The sequence below is a fragment of the Oncorhynchus masou genome, chromosome 20, assembly GCF_036934945.1.
Source record: "Oncorhynchus masou masou isolate Uvic2021 chromosome 20, UVic_Omas_1.1, whole genome shotgun sequence".
Classification (NCBI taxonomy): Eukaryota; Metazoa; Chordata; class Actinopteri; order Salmoniformes; family Salmonidae; genus Oncorhynchus; species Oncorhynchus masou.
The window spans coordinates 19085408-19109912 of NC_088231.1; the positions used below are offsets into that span (position 1 = coordinate 19085408).

The 24505-nt window shown below is 46.8% G+C and overlaps 1 protein-coding gene across 1 annotated transcript in view; it reads right to left on the bottom strand.

Moving 5' to 3' along the window:
- Positions 1 to 21855, bottom strand: part of LOC135506545 (tumor suppressor candidate 3-like) — a 76783-nt gene extending 54928 nt beyond the window's left edge. Inside the window, 4 exon segments of the mRNA XM_064925900.1 lie at positions 15062 to 15151; positions 18214 to 18354; positions 21713 to 21817; positions 21820 to 21855. Coding sequence (XP_064781972.1) covers positions 15062 to 15151; positions 18214 to 18354; positions 21713 to 21817; positions 21820 to 21849 — 366 coding nt within the window. The 5' untranslated portion in view covers positions 21850 to 21855.
- Between the last annotated feature and the right edge of the window lie 2650 nt (positions 21856 to 24505).

A 24505-nucleotide genomic window follows, 5' to 3' on the forward strand; every position in this document is an offset into this window, starting at 1 on the left:
AGGCAGAGACAGAGAGACAGAGAGAGAGAGAGAGAGAGAGAGAGACAGAGAGAGAGAGAGAGACACACAGAGAGAGACAGGCAGAGAGAGAGAGAGACAGAGACAGAGACAGACAGAGAGAGACAGAGACAGAGACAGAGACAGAGACACAGAGAGAGACAGAGACAGAGAGAGAGACAGAGACACAGAGAGAGAGAGAGAGGCAGAGACAGAGACAGAGACAGAGAGAGAGAGAGAGACAGAGACAGAGAGAGAGGCAGAGACAGAGAGAGAGACAGAGACACAGAGACAGAGACACAGAGAGAGAGAGACAGAGACAGAGACAGAGAGAGAGAGAGAGAGAGGCAGAGACAGAGACACAGAGAGAGAGAGAGAGAGAGAGAGGCAGAGACAGAGAGAGAGCGGCAGTGAAAATACCTAAATAGTCTGTCTGTCCTATCCTAAGGTATCTGGAAAAGTTGTCAACCTTCCACATTCTTATCATCAACCATCGTAATGCCACTATTATCAATGCCAGATCACCATCCTCACTGTCATCATCACTGTTATCATCATCTCCACTACCACAATAATCCTATAATATATCGCCTGAATCACACACACACGCACACGCACACACACACACACGCACACGCACACACACTACAATAAGGACACTAGCGCTGCACGTCTCAAACGTGGCGTTAAAGTCCCAGAGAGTCCTCGCAATCCCCATAAGTCATTGTCCACATAACCCTGAGATTTTCCCGGGGCCAATATTAGCCGGGCCATAAAACGTTACGCTGTATTCTGCCAGCGCCCCTGTATGCTGAGCAGGAGGCCTGGAATTCATACAGCCACATTATAATATTTCAATAAGAACCTCACATAAATTCAATATAGCAATACCGCTGACACATACAGCCACATTGATTCAATCTCTGGGCTCGGAGACAGATGGCCTGGGAGAGAGAGGAGGAAGTGATGCGACCACAGAGGGGTGGGTAGATGGATACAGACACGGAGCCAGTGGGTTAAAGTCCATTAAGGTGAACGGGGGAAGACGATAGCCAATTGTGTTGAGAGTTCTGGGAATGATTGACAGGTGGAGTGGTTGCTAAGGAGATTTTTCTCCCGCCCTAGCAACCACTGTCGATAGAGAAGCACTTTTGATCATCGACTTCAGACCTCAGTAAAAACACATCGGTGCCAGACAGTAGAAAAGGCTCCTCTCTGGGCTGGGAAGCTGGTGGGTGTGAAGGGGTTTTGCTCCAGCCCAGCACTAGCACACATAAAAATAAATATTTAGAAGAAAAAAAAATCACATATTTAGAATTGAAAAAAGAAGCTCCATAAATAATAAACCTCTTGCTCCCGGCGAGCCTTTAGTTGTTTTCTACTGCCGGTCCCCGTAAGGAAACGTTTTCCATCAAAGTGATTCATTCACAGTTAATCAGCGTTTGTTTTTCAGCTTGTTTTTCTCCTTCTGTTTGCTTCCTCCCTCCATCCCTCCTAGGTCTCCCCATTCTTAATTAAGGCGCTCGTTTGCCACAAAGATTCATTTTTAATGCTCCAGTCCCTTGAAATGGAGAGCTAAGCATCCTGGAAAAGGGACAAAATACAAATATGTGTTTCATGCTTTGGTTCACAGTTCAATTCACTTAATATAGACTCAGCCCCCCCGAACATCTCCGGGAGAAAACCTAAATATTTGCTAAGATGCAATAAAAGTGACAACGGTCTGCTCGGATTATGAAAAAAAGATGAGATTTATATATACTTGAGTCGTGCCTTTGGGAAGCAGGGCGGAGGAGGTTGTTTGCAGCCAAACTTAATGAAGTAATGGGTTGGGATGATATGGGAAAGGGATGTGAGGCGTGGCTAATGTTTAGGCAGAGGAGATAGCCGCCTCAGCGTCTCGGTTTCACAGATGGATCCAGTCAGGGGGAGCTCTAAAACACCCAGATGAAACGTTGAAGTAAAACATATTTCTAAGGGGTCAACAGAAGAAGGTCCTCAGGGCTCTGAACATCCTTTTCTGACTGTCTGTTAGGCTGCTGAGCTGAAGTTCCACCAAACCACAGATACGGGGTCAGATATTGTTTTGCGTCCCTCATAGTTAAGGTTCAAATTGGGGTTAATATAATCTGATCCTAGATCTGTGGTTAGTGGCAACGTCTACTTCGAGCATCCCCCTCTGGAACTGCTTGGGTACACCATTTTGGAGCGAAAGGCTAGTCACTGAGTGCTTCAGCCATTTTGGCTCAATCTAATGCCACAGTTTAAGTTCCTGGATGCGAAATTGGTGCTCTTGAATGGCAGTTGGAGATCTCCTTTTGACCCAAGGTGTCACACCCTGACCATAGTTTGCTTTGTATGTTTCTATGTTTTGTTTGGTCATGGTGTGACCTGAGTGGGCATTCTATGTTGTGTGTCTAGTTTGTCTGTTTCTGTGTTTAGCCTGATATGGTTCTCAATCAGAGGCAGGTGTTAGTCATTGTCTCTGATTGGGAACCATATTTAGGTAGCCTGTTTGGTGTTGGGTTTTGTGGGTGATTGTTCATGTCTCTGTGTTTGCACCAGATAGAGCCGTTTTGGGTTTTCACGGTTCTTGTTTTGTTAGTTTGTTGTGAAGTACTTTATTAAAGAACCATGAATAGGAACCACGCTGCATTTTGGTCCTCCTCTCCTTCAACTCAAGAAACCTGTTACACCAGGGAGAACGACTGTGCATCTCATTGAAGCCAAGGCAGTTCAAGGCTGACCGCGGTACTGCAGGAATTGTTAGCAGAAAACAAGCCCCAGCATTATAGTGAACAGAAAATGGTGATTAGTCTGGTCAATCTTCCTGTATATAAAAATGATTTTAGACGGCATTCATGGTACCTCTAATTGCTTCTAATATACCAGATGTATGTCCTGGTATATTTTAAAATCGCACATAGAAGAAGTTATAAGGATAAGTTATTTACTAAATGGTAGCCTGCAGAACTCTGGGTGGCCTTCAACTGGAGTTCCTCAATGAGAGAGGGCAGCACTGAGCCTGCGAAGTCACTTCCTGGAGGATCTCAAACGGCTCATAGACTAACAAATGGCCTTTGTTTAGTCACCAACATCTCTCATTATCCGGGATCCTCAAGAGCAGTTCTTGGGCACCGAGCAGATACAATTTCATCTAGTTTAGTCCTGTTTGGTTCCCATTCATCAATTGACAAATTCTTTCAATACACTCATCCAGGATTGGGCCATTTTTTACAATGTTATTATCCTGTCTGGTAGCCAACTGTCTGCAGACAAAAATACAACAAAAAATGACTGTGGGCAGAGAGGGCTGTACGGATACAGACCAGCCTGGTTTGTGGTGTACCTTTCTGTTCAGATAGAGAGAGAGATAGATAGATGTTAAGAGAGAGATGGTAAGAGAGAGTAGGAGAGAAAGAGATGATAAGAGAGAGAGTAGGAGAGAGAGGAGAGAGAGAGAGAGAGGGGAGGTGAGAGAAAGAGAAGGGGGAGGTGAGAGAAAGAGGGGGAGGTGAGAGAAAGTGAGGGGAGGTGAGAGAAAGAGAGGGGGAGGTGAGAGAAAGAGAGGGGGAGGTGAGAGAAAGAGAGGGGAGGTGAGGGAATGAGAGAGGGGGAGGTGAGAGAGAGAAGGAGGTGAGAGAGAGAGGGAGATGAGAGAGGGGGAGGTGAGGGAAAGAAAGAGAGGGGGAGGTGAGAGAAAGAGAGGGGGAGGTGAGAGAGGTGAGAGAAAGAGAGGGGGAGGTGAGGGAGGTGAGACAAAGAGAGAGAGGGGGAGGTGAAAGAAAGGGGAGGGGAAGGTGAGAAAGAGAGGGGGAGGTGAGAGAAAGAGAGGGGGAGGTGAGAGAAAGAGAGGGGGAGGTGAGAGAGAGAGAGGGGGAGGTGAAAGAAAGGGAGGGGGAGGTGAGAGAAAGAGAGGGTGGAGGTGAGAGAAAGTGAGGGGGAGGTGAGAGAAAGAGAGAGAGAGAGGGGATGTGAGAGAAAGAGAGGGGAGAGAAAGAGAGGGGGAGGTGAGGGAGAGAGAGGGGTAGGTGAGAGAAAGAGGGGGAGGTGAGAGAAAGAGTGAGAGGTAAAAGAGAGCGAGAGAAGGGGGGATAGTAAGAGAGGGAAACAGAGAAAAGCAGACAGGATTGTCAGAGATCTATTTGTGGTTTATCTGAATGGGCTCTCTTCTCTCTCTCTCTTCTCTCTCCCTCTTTCTTCTCTCACTCTCTCTCTCTTCTCTCTCCCTCTTTCTTCTCTCACTCTCTCTCTTCTCTGTGTCGTCAAACAGCTCCAGTCGCCCATGAACTTTTCTGCACAGTCTGAACCGACTGGCCAACCGCATCAGTCGCTTTTACTACCCAAACAACCCTGGTCTCCCTCCCTCTCATTCTCTCTCTCTCCAACGGGTTTAGAGCCCGGCCAGAGATGAAGGGAGGAGGTGATAAGGGAGAGAAGATTGGATGGGCCAGAAGAAGGAGGGAGGAGAGAAAGAGGGGAAGAAAAAGCAGAAAGGACATCCAGTAGTCTGACAAGAGGATCATTTCATGCAAATGTAGCTTTTAGTTTGGAAATCAAGGCACCGTTTCTTCTCTCCTCCCTCTCCACTAAATGTTTTTCTCTCTGTTTTTTTTCATTTCACACTCCGATGCACAACTATAAATGATGACCGGGAAATCTTTCTGGAAAAACACCCTGTAGTTTGAGAGTACTATTTTTAGTTTTTGGTTGCCTTTCGACAAGGATAATATTTTCCCAGTAAATAAGCACAGTAACAACAACAGATGCTTAGGGTTTGGTTGGTTTCCCTTTGTAGTCTGAAAAATCTGTTGGAACTGCAGACGCTGATAAAAAACACACACACACACACTTTTGTTCTTCTATGCTCGTGGAAACCTAAAATTGATTTCCATTCAAAATCCTATTTTCCCTCACCCCTAAACCTAACACTAAACCTAACACCTGTTAGGTTCTAAATGAACCTATTAAAACTCGCGGACGCTTCATAAAGCTCAAACCAAGTTTATTCACCCATTGGGTCGATACAGCTGAGTAAGACAAAAGACATTTACACAAGCACTGATATTTAACCCTTTCTCCTATGCCGAGTTTCCTCCCACACATCTGAACAGCCAATGCATCTCTGTTGCTAGGCAGAACCTTAGTGATATCTGTTCTCTGTTCATAAATACAAATCAAATTGTTACATTAGGAGCCTAGTTGGTTTAGCCACGGAAAAAGTCAGGAACCTTCCCACAAGCCATGATTGGCTGAGATAATGCCTGGGCTGGACATGCCAGTAGATGAGTTTGGATTGGTTTGCCATGTAGCCACTTCTGTCTATAACGTGAGCTGTAATAGTATGTGTTGACAGTCCTTTCTACTGTGCCGTTTTTGAAAGATATAACGTTAGCCATCGAGAACTACAAACGTTTTGCTACTTTTCTCAACATTTGATGCCCTGAATGTAGCAGGCGCTATCGACAGATCAGTAGGAGTGATGGGCTACTTTCTGCACACGCCACGGTCAATGTGAACCGAGTGACTTGACACAACGCTGGCCAAACAAGATGTAGCTACAAACAAAACGTTAATCTGCCCTGAAGCGTTCATCCATGGATACGGGTAAAAGTCTAGCGACATTTTCCACATCTGCGTTTCTAATTGTGTCAGGCAGTCCTTTTTTATTGCAAGTTAAAACATACTGTTCGGTAGCTAGCCAACGTTAGCTTGCTGGCTCGCTAGCTAACTTTACGTGTATGATCTGTGTAATATTATTTGAATCAGAAATCAATTTGCATTGCTAGTTATAGCCTAACGTTGGCTAGTTAACATTGAAACTAGTTTGTTAGCTTTAGCTAACCGCAGATTCATACTACAGCTATGACAGTGTTTGTATTGGTAGCAGTATTAGTTAGAGGTTATGCCGGTTCATTGTTTAGCTAGCTAGCTTCATGTCTAAACAAAAGACTCCACTTTGGGCCGGATTATTACATGACCCATCAAACTAGTCAGGTGTGTGGGGGTGATTACGGCCACCTATTGTATATCATGAACATGTGTGCATGTCCAGACAATAGTGATCCATCCACTTAGCTAGATGTGGCTGGGGGTTGGTTATAGCATTTCCTTCACATGACCCATCAATTTAGACAAGTGTCAGGTGAGCATCATCTAATAACGAGAAAATATTTATAAAATATTTTTTATCTGGACACTTTGTGTTTTTGATATTGCTACTATGCAAGTACTGCAACTGTACTGTTTCCACCTTCTGTATCCTGTGCTTGTGACAAATAAACATAGATTTGAATAGATATAGCGTGTGTTTGCCACATGACCGCACATGTGAATCATTAAAGAGATGAGTGGGGTTAAAGCTTAAGAGGGTGTGAACGATGCAGAATCGACATGGACAAAGAAGAGCTCTCCACTAGGTGTACCAAAACATTCAAGGGCCATTTTCTCAAAAGTGAGGTTACAAGTTTATCAACTTTCAAAGCAGAATTACTTTCCCATTGTCCCTCAACTGCAGTGTATGATATTCCATTTTCTAGTCTCTACTTTTATCCAATGTAAAAAACACAATTTCAAATTTTGCTACATAAGACCGAATCGAGGCGGTTGGTCACATTTTACTATCCTTGTGGGGAATATAGGTCCCCACAAGGACAGAAGAACCAACCCACCCTACAGCCTCTCTCTGATACAGTCCACCATCTTCTCACTCTGTTCACACCCCACAAATGACACATAATGTGTCGTTTAACAATTTTTAGCCCATTAGTAATTATCTCTTCCTCTCAATTGTCATCCCACAATGCTCCTTTCATTCTGATTTGTCTGTCTGCCAGTCTGTCTGTCTGTCTGTCTGTCTGTCTGTCTGTCTGTCTGTCTGTCTGTCTGTCTGTCTGTCTGTCTGAAAACCGACTCTTCAAGAGGAGAACCTATTTTTTTTCTAATCCTCTAACTGTGTGTCAAGCTCTCCCTCTCTTTCTCAGAAAACCGACTACAGGAGAAGAAAAAATATTTATTGATCTGTCTGTCCATCTCTTAATGTGCCATTCCAATGTTACATCCATCTATTCCACCACCTAATGCTATATTGCTTTTCTGACTGTTGGGAGAAATAGATATTTTATATATACAGTGGGGCAAAAAAGTATTTAGTCAAACAACAATTGTGCAAGTTCTCCCACTTAAAAAGATGAGAGAGGCCTGTAATTTCCATCATAGATACACTTCAACTATGACAGACAAAATGAAAAAAAAATCAAAAAATCACAATGTAGGATTTTAATGAATTTATTTGCAAATTATGGTGGAAAATAAGTATTTGGTCAATAACAAAAGTTTGTTATATACCCTTTGTTGGCAATGACAGAGGTCAAACTTTTTCTGTAAGTCTTCACAAGGTTTTCACACACTGTTGCTGGTATTTTGGCCCATTCCTCCATGCAGATCTCCTCTAGAGCAGTGATGTTTTGGGGCTGTTGCTGGGCAACACGGACTTTCAACTCCCTCCAAAGATTTTCTATGGGGTTGAGATCTGGAGACTGGCTAGGCCACTCCAGTACCTTGAAATGCTTCTTACGAAGCCACTCCTTCGTTGCCCGGGTGGTGTGTTTGGGATCATTGTCATGCAGAAAGACCCAGCCACGTTTCATCTTCAATGCCCTTGCTGATGGAAGGAGGTTTTCACTCAAAATCTCACGATACATGGCCCCATTCATTCTTTTCTTTACACGGATCAGTCGTCCTGGTCCCTTTGCAGAAAAACAGCCCCAAAGCATGATGTTTCTACCCCCATGCTTCACAGTAGGTATGATGTTCTTTGGATGCAACTCAGCATTCTTTGTCCTCCAAACACGACGAGTTGAGTTTTTACCCAACATTTTTATTTTGGTTTCATCTGACCATATGACATTCTCCCAATCTTCTTCTGGATCATCCAAATGCTCTCTAGCAAACTTCAGACGGGCCTGGACATGTACTGGCTTAAGCAGGGGGACACGTCTGGCACTGCAGGATTTGAGTCCCTGGCGGTGTAGTGTGTTACTGATGGTAGGCTTTGTTACTTTGGTCCCAGCTCTCTGCAGGTCATTCACTAGGTCCCCCCATGTGGTTCTGGGATTTTTGCTCACCGTTCTTGTGATCATTTTGACCCCACGCGGTGAGATCTTGCGTGGAGCCCCAGATCGAGGGAGATTATCAGTGGTCTTGTATGTCTTCCATTTCCTAATAATTGCTCCCACAGTTGATTTCTTCAAACCAAGCTGCTTACCTATTGCAGATTCAGTCTTCCCAGCAGGGTGCAGGTCTACAATTTTGTTTCTGGTGTCCTTTGACAGCTCTCTGGTCTTGGCCATAGTGGAGTTTGGAGTGTGACTGTTTGAGGTTGTGGACAGGTGTCTATTATACTGATAACAAGTTCAAGCAGGTGCCATTAATACAGGTAACGAGTGGAGGACAGAGGAAGAAGTTACAGGTCTGTGAGAGCCAGAAATCTTGCTTGTTTATAGGTGAACAAATACTTATTTTCCACCATAATTTGCAAATAAATTCATTAAAATCCTACAATGTTATTTTCTGGATTTTTTCCCCCTCATTTTGTCTGTCATAGTTGAAGTGTACCTATGATGAAAATTACAGGCCCCTCTCATCTTTTTAAGTGGGAGAACTTGCACAATTGGTGGCTAACTAAATACATTTTGCCACACCGTATATATATATATATATATATATCTTATAGATGGTTTAGAACTAACATATCACACTTGATCTAAAGAGTCAAACAACATGTTTTTATTTGTCCCTGTCTGTGTGTCTGTCCGTGTGGGAGTGTGTGTCTGTCCGTGTGGGAGTGTGTGTGTCTGTCCGTGTGGGAGGGTGTGTGTGTCTGTCCGTGTGGGAGTGTGTGTGTGTCTGTCCGTGTGGGAGTGTGTGTGTGTCTGTCCGTGTGGGAGTGTGTGTGTGTCTGTCCGTGTGGGAGGGAGTGTGTGTCTGTCCGTGTGGGAGTGTGTGTGTGTCTGTCTGTGTGGGAGTGTGTGTGTGTCTGTCCGTGTGGGAGTGTGTGTGTCTGTCCGTGTGGGAGGGTGTGTGTGTCTGTCCGTGTGGGAGGGAGTGTGTGTCTGTCCGTGTGGGAGTTTGTGTGTCTGTCCGTGTGGGAGTGTGTGTGTCTGTCCGTGTGGGAGTGTGTGTGTGTCCGTGTGTGTGTGTGTGTGTGTGTCTGTCCGTGTGGGAGTGTGTGTGTGTCTGTCTGTGTGGGAGTGTGTGTGTGTCTGTCCGTGTGGGAGTGTGTGTGTGTCTGTCTGTGTGGGAGTGTGTGTGTGTCTTTCCGTGTGGGAGTGTGTGTGTGTCTGTCCGTGTGGGAGTGTGTGTGTCTGTCCGTGTGGGAGTGTGTGTGTGTCTGTCCGTGTGGGTGTGTGTGTGTGTGTGTGTGTGTCCGTGTGGGAGTGTGTGTGTGTCTGTCCGTGTGGGAGTGTGTGTGTGCCCGAGTGTGTGTCATGGCCTTCTCCCCCTCATAAACTGTATTTCCTAGCCGAGTCTCCTCGTAATCGTCCAGACGGGACACGTCGACATACAACCGTCTGAGTGTCTGGGACACAGCAACCCTGACGTGTCTCTGGACTGACATAAAGCCACTGTGACTCCCAGCTGGCCGCTCACACACATACACAAATCCATGCACACACACCCACACGCGCATACACTCACACACCCACACATATATAATTACACTCACACGCACACACACACACACACACACACACACACACACACACACACACACACACACACACACACACACACACACACACACACACACACACACACACACACACACACACACACACACACACACACAGCTCCAGGTGGTCTCTGTCTTTTACGGCCCCCCATCCCCAGAAACCCTTCACCAGGGTGTGGCTTAGAGTGCCATAGATGGCTTTAACACTGATCTGAGACCAGGATAGACGAGAGCACTACAGACTGGAGATCAAGAGTAGGAGCAATAAGAACAGTACTCAGATCAGACATAACAACCTTGTGGTTACCACCTGTCTGACAGTGCTTATGCTATAGGGCTTTATTTACATTTCTCCACCTATGACACGTGTGTGTGTGTGTGTGTGTGTGTGTGTGTGTGTGTGTGTGTGTGTGTGTGTGTGTGTGTGTGACTCATTCTGACCAAGTCTCAACACTTTTTGCTCCAGTGGAACAGCGTTAAGGATTTCACCACAGTGTGAAAGCCTATTATCCTCTAGGTTATTGAGGTGCTAATTGAAAAGACCGTGGCTAATTCAGTGACTGTACAGGGTTACGGTGTCGTTGAGAGGTCAGGTCTGACACTCAGAAAGTTCCAACTTGAATTCACACATGGAGCTCAATGAGAGACGTCTCTGTCCCGTCTTTCACTGGGAAAACAAGTCAGCGTTTCCCATCTCTTCATTTCTAGACGTGGCGACGTACACAGAAGAGGGGGATGAGAGGAGGGATGAGAGGAGGGATGAGAGGAGAGGGAAAGAGAGAAAAGCCAATAGCCAACACTGAGTGTACAAAACATTAAGAACACCTTCCTAATATTGAGTTGAACCCCCTTTCACCCTCAGAACAGCCTCAGTTCTTCAGAACATGGACTCTACAAGGTGTTGTAAGACTCTCCCTTTCACCCTCAGAACATGGACTCTACAAGGTGTTGTAAGACCCTCCCTTTCACCCTCAGAACATGGACTCTACAAGGTGTTGTAAGACCCTCCCCACTCCCTTTCACCCTCAGAACATGGACTCTACAAGGTGTTGAAAGACTCTCCCCACTCCCTTTCACCCTCAGAACATGGACTCTACAAGGTGTTGTAAGACCCTCCCCACTCCCTTTCACCCTCAGAACATGGACTCTACAAGGTGTTGTAAGACTCTCCCCACTCCCTTTCACCCTCAGAACATGGACTCTACAAGGTGTTGTAAGACTCTCCCCACTCCCTTTCACCCTCAGAACATGGACTCTACAAGGTGTTGTAAGACTCTCCCCACTCCCTTTCACCCTCAGAACATGGACTCTACAAGGTGTTGTAAGACTCTCCCCACTCCCTTTCACCCTCAGAACATGGACTCTACAAGGTGTTGTAAGACTCTCCCTTTCACCCTCAGAACATGGACTCTACAAGGTGTTGTAAGACTCTCCCTTTCACCCTCAGAACATGGACTCTACAAGGTGTTGTAAGACTCTCCCCACTCCCTTTCACCCTCAGAACATGGACTCTACAAGGTGTTGAAAGACTCTCCCCACTCCCTTTCACCCTCAGAACATGGACTCTACAAGGTGTTGTAAGACCCTCCCCACTCCCTTTCACCCTCAGAACATGGACTCTACAAGGTGTTGTAAGACTCTCCCCACTCCCTTTCACCCTCAGAACATGGACTCTACAAGGTGTTGTAAGACTCTCCCCACTCCCTTTCACCCTCAGAACATGGACTCTACAAGGTGTTGTAAGACTCTCCCCACTCCCTTTCACCCTCAGAACATGGACTCTACAAGGTGTTGTAAGACTCTCCCCACTCCCTTTCACCCTCAGAACATGGACTCTACAAGGTGTTGTAAGACTCCCCACCCTTTCACCCTCAGAACATGGACTCTACAAGGTGTTGTAAGACTCTCCCTTTCACCCTCAGAACATGGACTCTACAAGGTGTTGTAAGACTCTCCCCACTCCCTTTCACCCTCAGAACATGGACTCTACAAGGTGTTGAAAGACTCTCCCCACTCCCTTTCACCCTCAGAACATGGACTCTACAAGGTGTTGAAAGACTCTCCCCACTCCCTTTCACCCTCAGAACATGGACTCTACAAGGTGTTGTAAGACTCTCCCCACTCCCTTTCACCCTCAGAACATGGACTCTACAAGGTGTTGAAAGACTCTCCCCACTCCCTTTCACCCTCAGAACATGGACTCTACAAGGTGTTGTAAGACTCTCCCCACTCCCTTTCACCCTCAGAACATGGACTCTACAAGGTGTTGTAAGACTCTCCCCCTTTCACCCTCAGAACATGGAATCTACAAGGTGTTGTAAGACTCTCCCCACTCCCTTTCACCCTCAGAACATGGACTCTACAAGGTGTTGTAAGACTCTCCCCACTCCCTTTCACCCTCAGAACATGGACTCTACAAGGTGTTGAAAGACTCTCCCCACTCCCTTTCACCCTCAGAACATGGACTCTACAAGGTGTTGAAAGACTCTCCCCACTCCCTTTCACCCTCAGAACATGGACTCTACAAGGTGTTGTAAGACTCTCCCCACTCCCTTTCACCCTCAGAACATGGACTCTACAAGGTGTTGAAAGACTCTCCCCACTCCCTTTCACCCTCAGAACATGGACTCTACAAGGTGTTGTAAGACTCTCCCCACTCCCTTTCACCCTCAGAACATGGACTCTACAAGGTGTTGTAAGACTCTCCCCACCCTTTCACCCTCAGAACATGGAATCTACAAGGTGTTGAAAGACTCTCCCCACTCCCTTTCACCCTCAGAACATGGACTCTACAAGGTGTTGTAAGACTCTCCCCACTCCCTTTCACCCTCAGAACATGGACTCTACAAGGTGTTGAAAGACTCTCCCCACTCCCTTTCACCCTCAGAACATGGACTCTACAAGGTGTTGTAAGACTCTCCCCACTCCCTTTCACCCTCAGAACATGGACTCTACAAGGTGTTGTAAGACTCTCCCCACTCCCTTTCACCCTCAGAACATGGACTCTACAAGGTGTTGTAAGACTCTCCCCACTCCCTTTCACCCTCAGAACATGGACTCTACAAGGTGTTGTAAGACGCTCCCCACTCCCTTTCACCCTCAGAACATGGACTCTACAAGGTGTTGTAAGACCCTCCCCACTCCCTTTCACCCTCAGAACATGGACTCTACAAGGTGTTGTAAGACTCTCCCTTTCACCCTCAGAACATGGAATCTACAAGGTGTTGAAAGACTCTCCCCACTCCCTTTCACCCTCAGAACATGGACTCTACAAGGTGTTGTAAGACTCTCCCCACTCCCTTTCACCCTCAGAACATGGACTCTACAAGGTGTTGTAAGACCCTCCCCACTCCCTTTCACCCTCAGAACATGGACTCTACAAGGTGTTGTAAGACTCTCCCCACTCCCTTTCACCCTCAGAACATGGAATCTACAAGGTGTTGAAAGACTCTCCCCACTCCCTTTCACCCTCAGAACATGGACTCTACAAGGTGTTGTAAGACTCTCCCCACTCCCTTTCACCCTCAGAACATGGACTCTACAAGGTGTTGAAAGACTCTCCCCACTCCCTTTCACCCTCAGAACATGGACTCTACAAGGTGTTGTAAGACTCTCCCCACTCCCTTTCACCCTCAGAACATGGACTCTACAAGGTGTTGTAAGACTCTCCCCACTCCCTTTCACCCTCAGAACATGGACTCTACAAGGTGTTGTAAGACTCTCCCCACTCCCTTTCACCCTCAGAACATGGACTCTACAAGGTGTTGTAAGACGCTCCCTCACTCCCTTTCACCCTCAGAACATGGACTCTACAAGGTGTTGTAAGACCTCCCACTCCCTTTCACCCTCAGAACATGGACTCTACAAGGTGTTGTAAGACCCTCCCCACTCCCTTTCACCCTCAGAACATGGACTCTACAAGGTGTTGTAAGACTCTCCCCACTCCCTTTCACCCTCAGAACATGGACTCTACAAGGTGTTGTAAGACTCTCCCCACTCCCTTTCACCCTCAGAACATGGACTCTACAAGGTGTTGTAAGACCCTCCCCACTCCCTTTCACCCTCAGAACATGGACTCTACAAGGTGTTGTAAGACCTCCCCACTCCCTTTCACCCTCAGAACATGGACTCTACAAGGTGTTGTAAGACCCTCCCCACTCCCTTTCACCCTCAGAACATGGACTCTACAAGGTGTTGTAAGACCCTCCCCACTCCCTTTCACCCTCAGAACATGGACTCTACAAGGTGTTGTAAGACCCTCCCCACTCCCTTTCACCCTCAGAACATGGACTCTACAAGGTGTTGAAAGACTCTCCCCACTCCCTTTCACCCTCAGAACATGGACTCTACAAGGTGTTGTAAGACCCTCCCCACTCCCTTTCACCCTCAGAACATGGACTCTACAAGGTGTTGAAAGACTCTCCCCACTCCCTTTCACCCTCAGAACATGGACTCTACAAGGTGTTGTAAGACTCTCTCCACTCCCTTTCAACCTCAGAACATGGAATCTACAAGGTGTTGTAAGACCCTCCCCACTCCCTTTCACCCTCAGAACATGGAATCTACAAGGTGTTGTAAGATCCCCACTCCCTTTCACCCTCAGAACATGGACTCTACAAGGTGTGGTAAGACTCTCCCCACTCCCTTTCACCCTCAGAACATGGACTCTACAAGGTGTTGTAAGACGCTCCCCACTCCCTTTCACCCTCAGAACATGGACTCTACAAGGTGTTGTAAGACTCTCCCCACTCCCTTTCAACCTCAGAACATGGAATCTACAAGGTGTTGTAAGACCCTCCCCACTCCCTTTCACCCTCAGAACATGGACTCTACAAGGTGTTGAAAGCGTTCAATAGGGATGCTGGTCCATGTTGACTCCAAGGCTTCCCACAGTTGTGTCAAGTTGGCTGGATGTCCTTTGGGTGGTGGACCATTCTTGGTACACAGGAAACTGTTGAGGTTTTAAAACCCAGTGGCCTTGCAGTTCGTGACACAAACCGCTGCGCCCGGCACCTACTACCATACCCCGTTCAAAGGCACTTAAATCTGTTGTCTTGCCCATTCACCCTCTGAATGACACACATACACAATCCATGTCTCAATTGCCTCAAGGCCCAGAAATCCTTCTTTAACCTGTTTCCACCCCTTCATCTATACTGATTGAAGTGGATTTAACAAGTGACATCAATAAGGGATCATAGCTTTCACCTGGATTCACCTGGTCAGTCCATGTCATGGAAACAGCAGGTGTTCCTAATGTTTTGTCCACTCAGTGTTTACAGCCCCAGAAAAACATCAATCAGGAGTGGATGTAGAGGTGGACAGACTCACCACTTGGCCGTTCTGGGGGTTCTTGTGTGCGTAAGGTGGGCCGCGGATGTGGTTCCACATCTGGCCTGATGTCATGGCAAACACCACACACTGAGGGAGGGAGTGAGAGAGGAAGAGAGAGAGAGAGAGAGGGAAAGAGGGAGAGAGAGAGGGATGGGGAGGGAGGGAGGGAGGGAGAAAGAGGGAAAGAGGGAGAGAGAGAGTGATGGGGAGAGAGGGAGAGGGAGGGAGGGAGAGAGAGAGGGAGAGGTAGAGAGAGAGGGAAAGAGGGAGAGAGAGAGGGATGGGGAGAGAGGGAGAGAGGGAGAGAGGGAGAGAGACGGACGGACAGACAGAGGAGACAAACAGAGAGAGACAGACAGAGAGACAGACAGACAGACAGACAGAGAGGGAGAAAAAAAAGTTTAAAAGTTACAGAACCAACAGGTAGAAATGGCGCTCCACTCATCAACACTCCTGCTGCTATTTCTTCAGAGAGACAGAGTCAGAGAGACAGAGTTAGAGACAGAGAGACAGAGTTAGAGACAGAGAGACAGAGTTAGAGACAGAGAGACAGAGTTAGAGACAGAGTTAGAGACAGAGTTAGAGACAGAGAGACAGAGTTAGAGACAGAGAGAGGCTGCACACCCACATCGATCCATCTCGCCACTCCAACAGAGCAGAGGAGAGGTAAAACCCACATTGAACCTGACCTCCGTGACTTGCCCGCTGCTCCCTTTACGATCAATACTCTCTGTGGCTTCCTCAGCCTTCTCCCTGTCTCTTATCATATGGGATAACAGCCCTCTCTGTCTACACATAGGACACTCGTCCACTCTGCCTCGTACTGCCTCACTATCAGTAAGACCATTGCTGCTGATGAAGATGGACCAGCATGCTGGATCACGCTCATTGGTTGTAGTTCATAAAAATACTAAAGAAATGAAGAATTGACATTATACTGTTTCACATACAGATGTAGGATCTTAACTTGAGCCTGTTTGAATTATTTAGTGGACTATAATTAATGGACATTTTTGTAGGGGGTTGAAACATTTTTCACGAGGGAAATTAAGTCTGAGATTGAAAGTGGAAATTACAAACTTCAGAAGCCTTTTTAAACCTCAAATACACTACAAGTTTTACACTTCCTGCAACAGGGTGATCTGATGAAGATCCTTAGACCTGTATGGACCTTATAGACTACCTTAAAGACTGCTTTATAGACTGCCTTATAGACTACCTTATAGACTGTCTTATAGACTACCTTAAAGACTGCTTTATAGACTGCCTTATAGACTACCTTATAGACTGACTACCTTATAGACTTAAAGACTGTCTTATACTACCTTAGACTGTCTTATAGACTGTCTTATAGACTACCTTAAAGACTGCTTTATAGACTGCCTTATAGACTGCCTTATAGACTACCTTATAGACTGCCTTATAGACCTTATAGACTACCTTATAGACTGCTTTATAGACTGACTGTCTTATAGACCTTATAGACTGTCTTATAGACTACCTTAAAGACTTATAGACTGTCTTATAGACTACCTTTATAGACTGTCTTATAGACTACCTTATAGACTGACTCTTATAGACTACCTTAAAGACTGTCTTATACTGACTACCTTATAGACTACTTATAGACTTAAAGACTGCCTTTATAGACTTATAGACTGCCTTATAGACTGCCTTATAGACTGCCTTATAGACTTATAGACTGCCTTATAGACTACCTTAAAGACTGTCTTATAGACTACTACCTTAAGACTGCTTTATAGACGGCCTTATAGACTGCCCTATAGACTTATAGACTGCCTTATAGACTACCTTAAAGACTGCTTTATAGACTGTCTTATAAACTACCTTATAGACTGTCTTATAGACTACCTTAAAGACTTTATAGACTGCCTTATAGACTACCTTATAGACTGTCTTATAGACTACCTTAAAGACTGCTTTATAGACTGCCTTATAGACTACCTTATAGACTTATAGACTACCTTATAGACTACCTTAAAGACTGTCTTATAGACTACCTTATAGACTGTCTTATAGACTGTCTTATAGACTACCTTAAAGACTGCTTTATAGACTGCCTTATAGACTGCCTTATAGACTGCCTTATAGACTACCTTATAGACTGCCTTATAGACTGCCTTATAGACTACCTTATAGACTGCTTTATAGACTGCCTTATAGACTGCCTTATAGACTGTCTTATAGAGTACCTTATAGACTGTCTTATAGACTACCTTAAAGACTGCTTTATAGACTGCCTTATAGACTGCCTTATAGACTACCTTAAAGACTGTCTTATAGACCTTATAGACTGCCTTATAGACTGCCTTATAGACTACCTTATAGACTACCTTATAGACTACCTTAAAGACTGTCTTATAGACTGCCTTATAGACTGTCTTATAGACTGCCTTATAGACTGCCTTATAGACTGCCTTATAGACTGCCTTATAGACTACCTTAAAGACTACCTTATAGACTGCCCTATAGACTGACTGCCTTATAGACTAAAGACTGCTTTATAGACTTATAGACCTTATAGACTGTCTTATAGACTGCTTTATAGACGGCCTTATAGACTGCCTTATAGACTGTCTTATAGACTACCTTAAAGACTGCTTTATAGACTGCCTTATAGACTATCTTATAGACTGCTTTATAGACTACCTTAAAGAATGCTTTATAGACTGTACACAAAGTGTTTTTCTGCCGAAGTTGAGTTGAGTACAAAGGCTTTTCTAACCATATATATATATATATATATATATATATGTATATATGTAACTATGGTATTGCACCTCCCCTAGGTGGGCAGAACGTGTGGGGTGTGGGCAGCTTCATCAATAGCTTGTTAACGTAAGTGTTCTAAGAAACCATTATGTGGAACACTTAGGAAAGACAATATCACGCTGTGAGAACCGTTCATAGGAACATTCTGCTTACCTACTTTAGGGATGTTGTGCTCTCACCAGTCCATTGTGTGTCTGCATATGTCTGCATATGCATACATGTTTGTATGTGTGTGTGATTGAGCTGAGGTGGGGTGTGGGTGTGCTCCCTGGCGTGTGGGTGTGATCCCTCGGGTGTGGGTGTGCTCCCTGGGGTGTGGGTGTGCTCCCTGGGGTGTGGGTGTACTCCTCTCTCACCAGCGCGGCCATGGCCCAGCCAGTCTTGTTGTAGATGAACTCTAGGTTGTTCCTGCGGAGGTAGAGCAGCCCTCCTACCAGGGACACCAGCAGGGCCAAGGCTATGGTGCCAGAGTAGTTAGGGGGACGGAACACACGGATCTGGTGGAGGAGAGGAGGGGGAGGGAGGGGAGGAGGAGGAGGGAGGAGGAGAGGAGGAAGTGGGGGAGGGAAGGAGAGGAGGAGGAGTAGGAGGGGGAGAGGGAGGGAGGAGGAGGGGGGGAGGAGGTGGGGGAGGAGGTGGGGGAGGAGAGGAGGAGGAGGAGGAGGGGGAGAGGAGGGGAGGAGAGGAGGAGGAAGGGGAGAGGAGGAGGTGGGGGAGGGAAGGAGAGGAGGAGGAGGAGGGGGAGAGGAGGGGAGGGAGGAGAGGAGGGGGAGAGGAGACGAGGGGGAGAGGAGAGGGAGAGAGGGGTAGGGAGGGAGAGGTGGAGAGGAGGGGGCGGGAGGAGAGGAGGAGAGGGAAGGAGAGGAGGAGGAGGGGGGAGGAGGAGGAGAGAGGAGGAGGAGGAGGAGAGAGGAGGAGGGGGAGAGCGGGGGAGGGGGGGTGAGGTAGAGGGGGGGAGACCCAGTGAAAGGAGGTGAGGTAGAGGGAGAGAGACCCAGTGAAATGAGGTGAGGTAGAGGGAGGGAGACGGTAAGTTTTCGTCTGATCAAAGAAAACTATTTTAGAATGATATAGCTCAGTACAATGTAATTACACCTAGTTGAATAACACAAGGATTCCTGTCAGTGAGATGTGATTTGGGCACAGTGTGGCATTAGGTTGAAGGCTACAATAGAGGCATATCAAGTATAATAATATGATATTACTGGGGAAGAGCATACCCTCAGTAATGAAAAGATACACGTCACATTCCCATTCAAACAAAGAGATCTACATGTGGAGCTTTAGTAGGCCAGGGTTGTATTCATTAGGACATACTGTTGAAAAACTTTTGGGAAACAGAAAACGATAATGAGCCTTTCATATTGGACAAGACTGTTTCAGTCTGTTTTTTATCTTCAGTTTGAACACAACCCAGATCTGAGTCGTCTTGTTGGTCGATCGCCGGCCTTGCCTTCTAATGCTATTGGATTAGCTCAAATGAAGGGAACCACATATCCCATAATTCAGTCTGCTTGTGGAACCGAGAGGGAGAGTGTGTGCACACGTTAGAGCATTGGGCCAGTAACCGAAAGGTTGCTGGTTCGAATACACGAGCCGACAAGGTGAAAAATGTGTTGATGTGCCCTTGAGCAAGGCACTTAACCCCAATATGCTCCAGGGGCGTTGCACCACCCTGTAAAACAACACATTTCACTGTACCTATCCAGTGTATGTGACAATGAAACATTATAAAGTGTACCAGTCGCATTCTGTCCACTGTCAACCGCCTTTTTTCAAATCCGCAGGACGACGGAGAATCCAGAGGATTAACGGGCGACTGGGGGAGACGTCGCCCCGTAATGGAGGACGGTGGCTTTAAAAAAAGCCTTCATGGATCTAATAAAGGGTAACAGTTTCTAACCTCATTGGAATTCTCAGAGAGCAATGAGCCATACAGAAAGCATTGGATACCACAGCCATTAGCTGGTCATTGTGTTTTCAGGGCTGTATAAAAGGTCGAATTCTCAGAGAGCAGTGGGCCATACAGAAAGCATTGGATACCACAGCCAATAGCTGGTCATTGTGTTTTCGGGGCTGTATAAAAGATTGAATTCTCAGAGAGCAGTGGGCCATACAGAAAGCATTGGATACCACAGCCATTAGCTGGTCATTGTGTTTTCAGAGCTGTATAAAAGGTTGAATTCTCAGAGAGCAGTGGGCCATACAGAAAGCATTGGATACCACAGCCATTAGCTGGTCATTGTGTTTTCGGGACTGTATAAAAGGTTGAATTCTCAGAGAGCAGTGGGCCATACAGAAAGCATTGGATACCACAGCCATTAGCTGGTCATTGTGTTTTCAGGCTGTATAAAAGGTTGAATTCTCAGAGAGCAGTGGGCCATACAGAAAGCATTGGATACCACAGCCATTAGCTGGTCATTGTGTTTTTGGGGATGTATAAAAGGTTGAATTCTCAGAGAGCAGTGGGCCATACAGAAAGCATTGGATACCACAGCCATTAACTGGTCATTGTGTTTTCAGGGCTGTATAAAAGGTTGAATTCTCAGAGAGCAGTGGGCCATACAGAAAGCATTGGATACCACAGCCATTAGCTGGTCATTGTGTTTTCGGGGCTGTATAAAAGGTTGAATTCTCAGAGAGCAGTGGGCCATACAGAAAGCATTGGATACCACAGCCATTAGCTGGTCATTGTGTTTTCAGGGCTGTATAAAAGGTTGAATTCTCAGAGAGCAGTGGGCCATACAGAAAGCATTGGATACCACAGCCATTAGCTGGTCATTGTGTTTTTGGGGCTGTATAAAAGGTTGAATTCTCAGAGAGCAGTGGGCCATACAGAAAGCATTGGATACCACAGCCATTAGCTGGTCATTGTGTTTTCGGGGCTGTATAAAAGGTTGAATTCTCAGAGAGCAGTGGGCCATACAGAAAGCATTGGATACCACAGCCATTAGCTGGTCATTGTGTTTTCAGTGCTGTATAAAAGGTTGAATTCTCAGAGAGCAGTGGGTGTTACAGAAAGCATTGGATACCACAGCCATTAGCTGGTCATTGTGTTTTCGGGGATGTATACTAAAGGTTGAATTCTCAGAGAGCAGTGGGCCATAAAGAATTTGTTTGCATTGGATACCACAGCCATTAGCTGGTGGCATTGTGTTTTGGGACTGTTCCAAAGCTCCATTGAATTCTCAGAAGCAGTGGGCCATGACAGAAAGCAGATACTATTTGAACCCGGGCTGGTCATTGTACAATTCACAGGTGTATTATGTTAAAGGTTGAATTCTCAGAGAGCAGTGGGCCATACACTTGGCATTGGATACCACAGCCATTAGCTGGTCAGGTTGTGTTTTCAGGTGCTGTATAAAAGGTTGAATTCTCAGGGGGAGGGAGCAGTGGGCCATACAGAAAGCATTGGATACCACAGCCATTAGCTGGTCATTGTGTTTTCAGTGATGTATAAAAGGTTGAATTCTCAGAGAGCAGTGGGAGGGGGGACGCTGTGTTAAGAAGCAGTGCGGCTTGGTTGGGTTGTGTTTCGGAGGATGCATGACTTTCAACCTTCGTCTTTCCCGACAAGATAGTAACTACTAACAGTTGGATACCACGAAATCAATAAAAATGTGATAGGCAGGTCTGGGTTTAAAGAGTATTTGTTTGTCTTTCAAATATGTTGAACGTTCGATTGAGCCTGCTAAATTGGTGGCATTTGCACCTTTGGGACAATTCCATTAGCTCCATTGCTCCAGGCAAGCCTGATCAGGCGCAGCTGACAGAAAACAGATACTATTTGAACCCGGGTCTTATGTCACCTGTACAATCATCACAGGTGTATTATGTTAAAGGGGGAATTCTCACCTGCACGTCGGTGCGGTCTGCAATCCACTTGGCCAGCTGCTCCGAGGCAAAGCCGATCCGCTGGAGGTCAAAGGTGTCTGCCCTCTTAGGCTTCCCCTTAGCTGGGGGAAGTGCATGAAGGTAGGGGCTGAGTTCATATTCAGCTGGAGGGGAGGGAGGGAGAGGGAGGGAGAGAGAGAGAGAGAGAGAGAGAGGGAGAGATAGATACAGTAGGAGAGAGAGAGAGAGGGAGGGAAGATAGATACAGAGAGGACAGAGGGAGATGGAGGGAGAGAGATAAGTAAGGAGGAGAGAGGAAAGGATTGGTGATAGATACAGTAGGTAGGAGAGAGAGAGAGGGAGGGGGGACAGATATAGTAGGTAGGAGGAGAGAGAGAGGGAGGGGAGGGACAGATATAGTAGGTAGGAGGAGAGAGAGATACAGTAGGGGGGACAGATATAGTAGGTAGGAGGAAAGAGAGAGAGGGAGGGGGGACAGATACAGTGGGTAGGAGGGAGGAGGGAGGGATAGATACAATAGGGAGGAAGATACAGTAGGTAGGAGGAGAGGGAGGGAGGGATAGATACAGTAGGGAGGAGGAGAGAGAGAGGGAGGGAGGGATAGATACAGTAGGTAGGAGGAGAGAGAGGGAGGGAGGGATAGATACAATAGGGAGGAGGAGAAAGAGAGGGAGAGGGGGGGAGGGATATAATAGGGAGGAAGGAGAGAGGGAGGGAGGGAGGGATATAATAGGGAGGAAGAGAGAGAGAGGGAGGGAGGGATAGATACAGTAGTGAGGAGAGGAGAGAGAGAGGGAGGGAGGGATAGATACAGTAGGTAGGAGGAGAGAGAGAGGGAGGGAGGGATAGATACAGTAGTGAGGAGGAGAGAGAGAGAGAGGGAGGGATAGATACAGTAGGTAGGAGGAGAGAGGTAGGAGGAGGGAGGGAGAGATAGATACAGTAGGTAGGAGGAGAGAGGGAGAGGGGAAGGGAGGGATAGATACAGTAGGGAGGAGGCGAGAGAGAGGGAGGGAGGGATAGATACAGTAGGTAGGAGGAGGGAGGGAGGGAGGGATAGATACAGTAGGAAGGAGGCGAGAGGGAGGGATAGATACAGTAGTAGGGAGGAGGGATAGATACAGAGAGGAGAGAGGGAGGGAGGGATAGATACAGTAGGTAGGAGGAGAGAGAGAGGGAGGGAGGGATAGATACAGTAGGTAGGAGGAGAGAGAGAGGGAGGGAGGGATAGATACAGTAGGTAGGAGGAGAGAGAGAGGGAGGGAGGGATAGATACAGTAGGTAGGAGGAGAGAGAGAGGGAGGGAGAGATAGATACAGTAGGTAGGAGGAGAGAGAGGAGGGGGATGAAGGGAGGGATAGATACAGTAGGGAGGAGGCGAGAGAGAGGGAGGGAGGGATAGATACAGTAGGTAGGAGGAGGGAGGGAGGGAGGGATAGATACAGTAGGAAGGAGGCGAGAGGGAGGGATAGATACAGTAGGGAGGAGGAGAGAGAGAGGGAGGGAGGGATAGATACAGTAGGGAGGAGGAGAGAGAGAGGGGGGAGGGATAGATACAGGTAGGGGAGGAGGGAGGGAGGGAGGGATAGATACAGTAGGAAGGAGGAAGGATAGATACAGTAGGTAGGAGGAGAGAGGGAGGGAGGGAGGGATAGATACAGTAGGTAGGAGGAGAGAGGAGGGGGAGGGATAGATACAGTAGGGAGGAGGAGAGAGAGAGGGAGGGAGGGAGGGATACATAATAGGGAGGAGAGAGAGGAGGGAGGGAGGGATAGATACAGTAGAGGAGGCGAGAGGAGGGATAGATACAGTAGGTAGGAGGAGGGAGGGATAGATACAGTAGGAAGGAGGCGAGAGGGAGGGATAGATACAGTAGGGAGGAGGAGAGAGAGAGGGAGGGAGGGATAGATACAGTAGGTAGGAGGAGAGAGAGAGGTAGGGAGGGATAGATACAGTAGGGAGGAGTAGAGAGAGAAGGAAGGATAGATACAGTAGGTAGGAGGAGAGAGAGAGGAAGGGAGGGATAGATACAGTAGGTAGGAGGAGAGAGGGAGGGACATAGGTGGAAAAGGCAGAGAGAGAATCAAGAGAAGTGGTGAGAACCCCAATTACATGACGTGTGCATATATACCACTGCCCCTACAAAAACATCCCCTATACACAGTTCACTTTCCCCAGTGGTGTTATGATCAAGCAGGGGCCCACCACATGATGTGACTGGCCATGAGGCCACCTACCCAGGGAGGGAGGAGCACGGTGCAGAGAACTCACTGGTGGCACTAACATACCTCTAATTACTACACTCTCCCTCTGCACAGGCTGGCCATCAGGCCTAATGAATGGATAGGCATGCACACTGCGTACTTATTATGTTAGGTGTCTTTCTCCTCCCTCTCTTTCAACAGTAATCTCTCTCTCTCCCGCTCAACGATATTCCCTCTCTCTCAAACGTATTCTCTCAATTGTTTCTCTCTCTATCTTCCCCTCAATCTGTATCTGTCTTGCCCGGTTCTGTCTCTAAAATGAACTGCTCTTTCCCTCTTAGATATATCTCTATCTACTTGTGTCGATGCCTCTCCACTGTGTGCTTCTCAGTCTCTCTCTCTTTCCACTCGGTTTGCTTTTCAAACCCCTCTTCCTGCAATTCAAATCAACTAAAAAGTCAGTCTATTCCCACCTCCTCCCCAGTCCAAACTCACAGAGAACAAAGTGAGGATCGTTACAGAGGTTATTTCTCTTAATTGCATGAAAGGAGCCCACCGCATCCTCCCTGGAGCGTAGAGGTGATTCGCC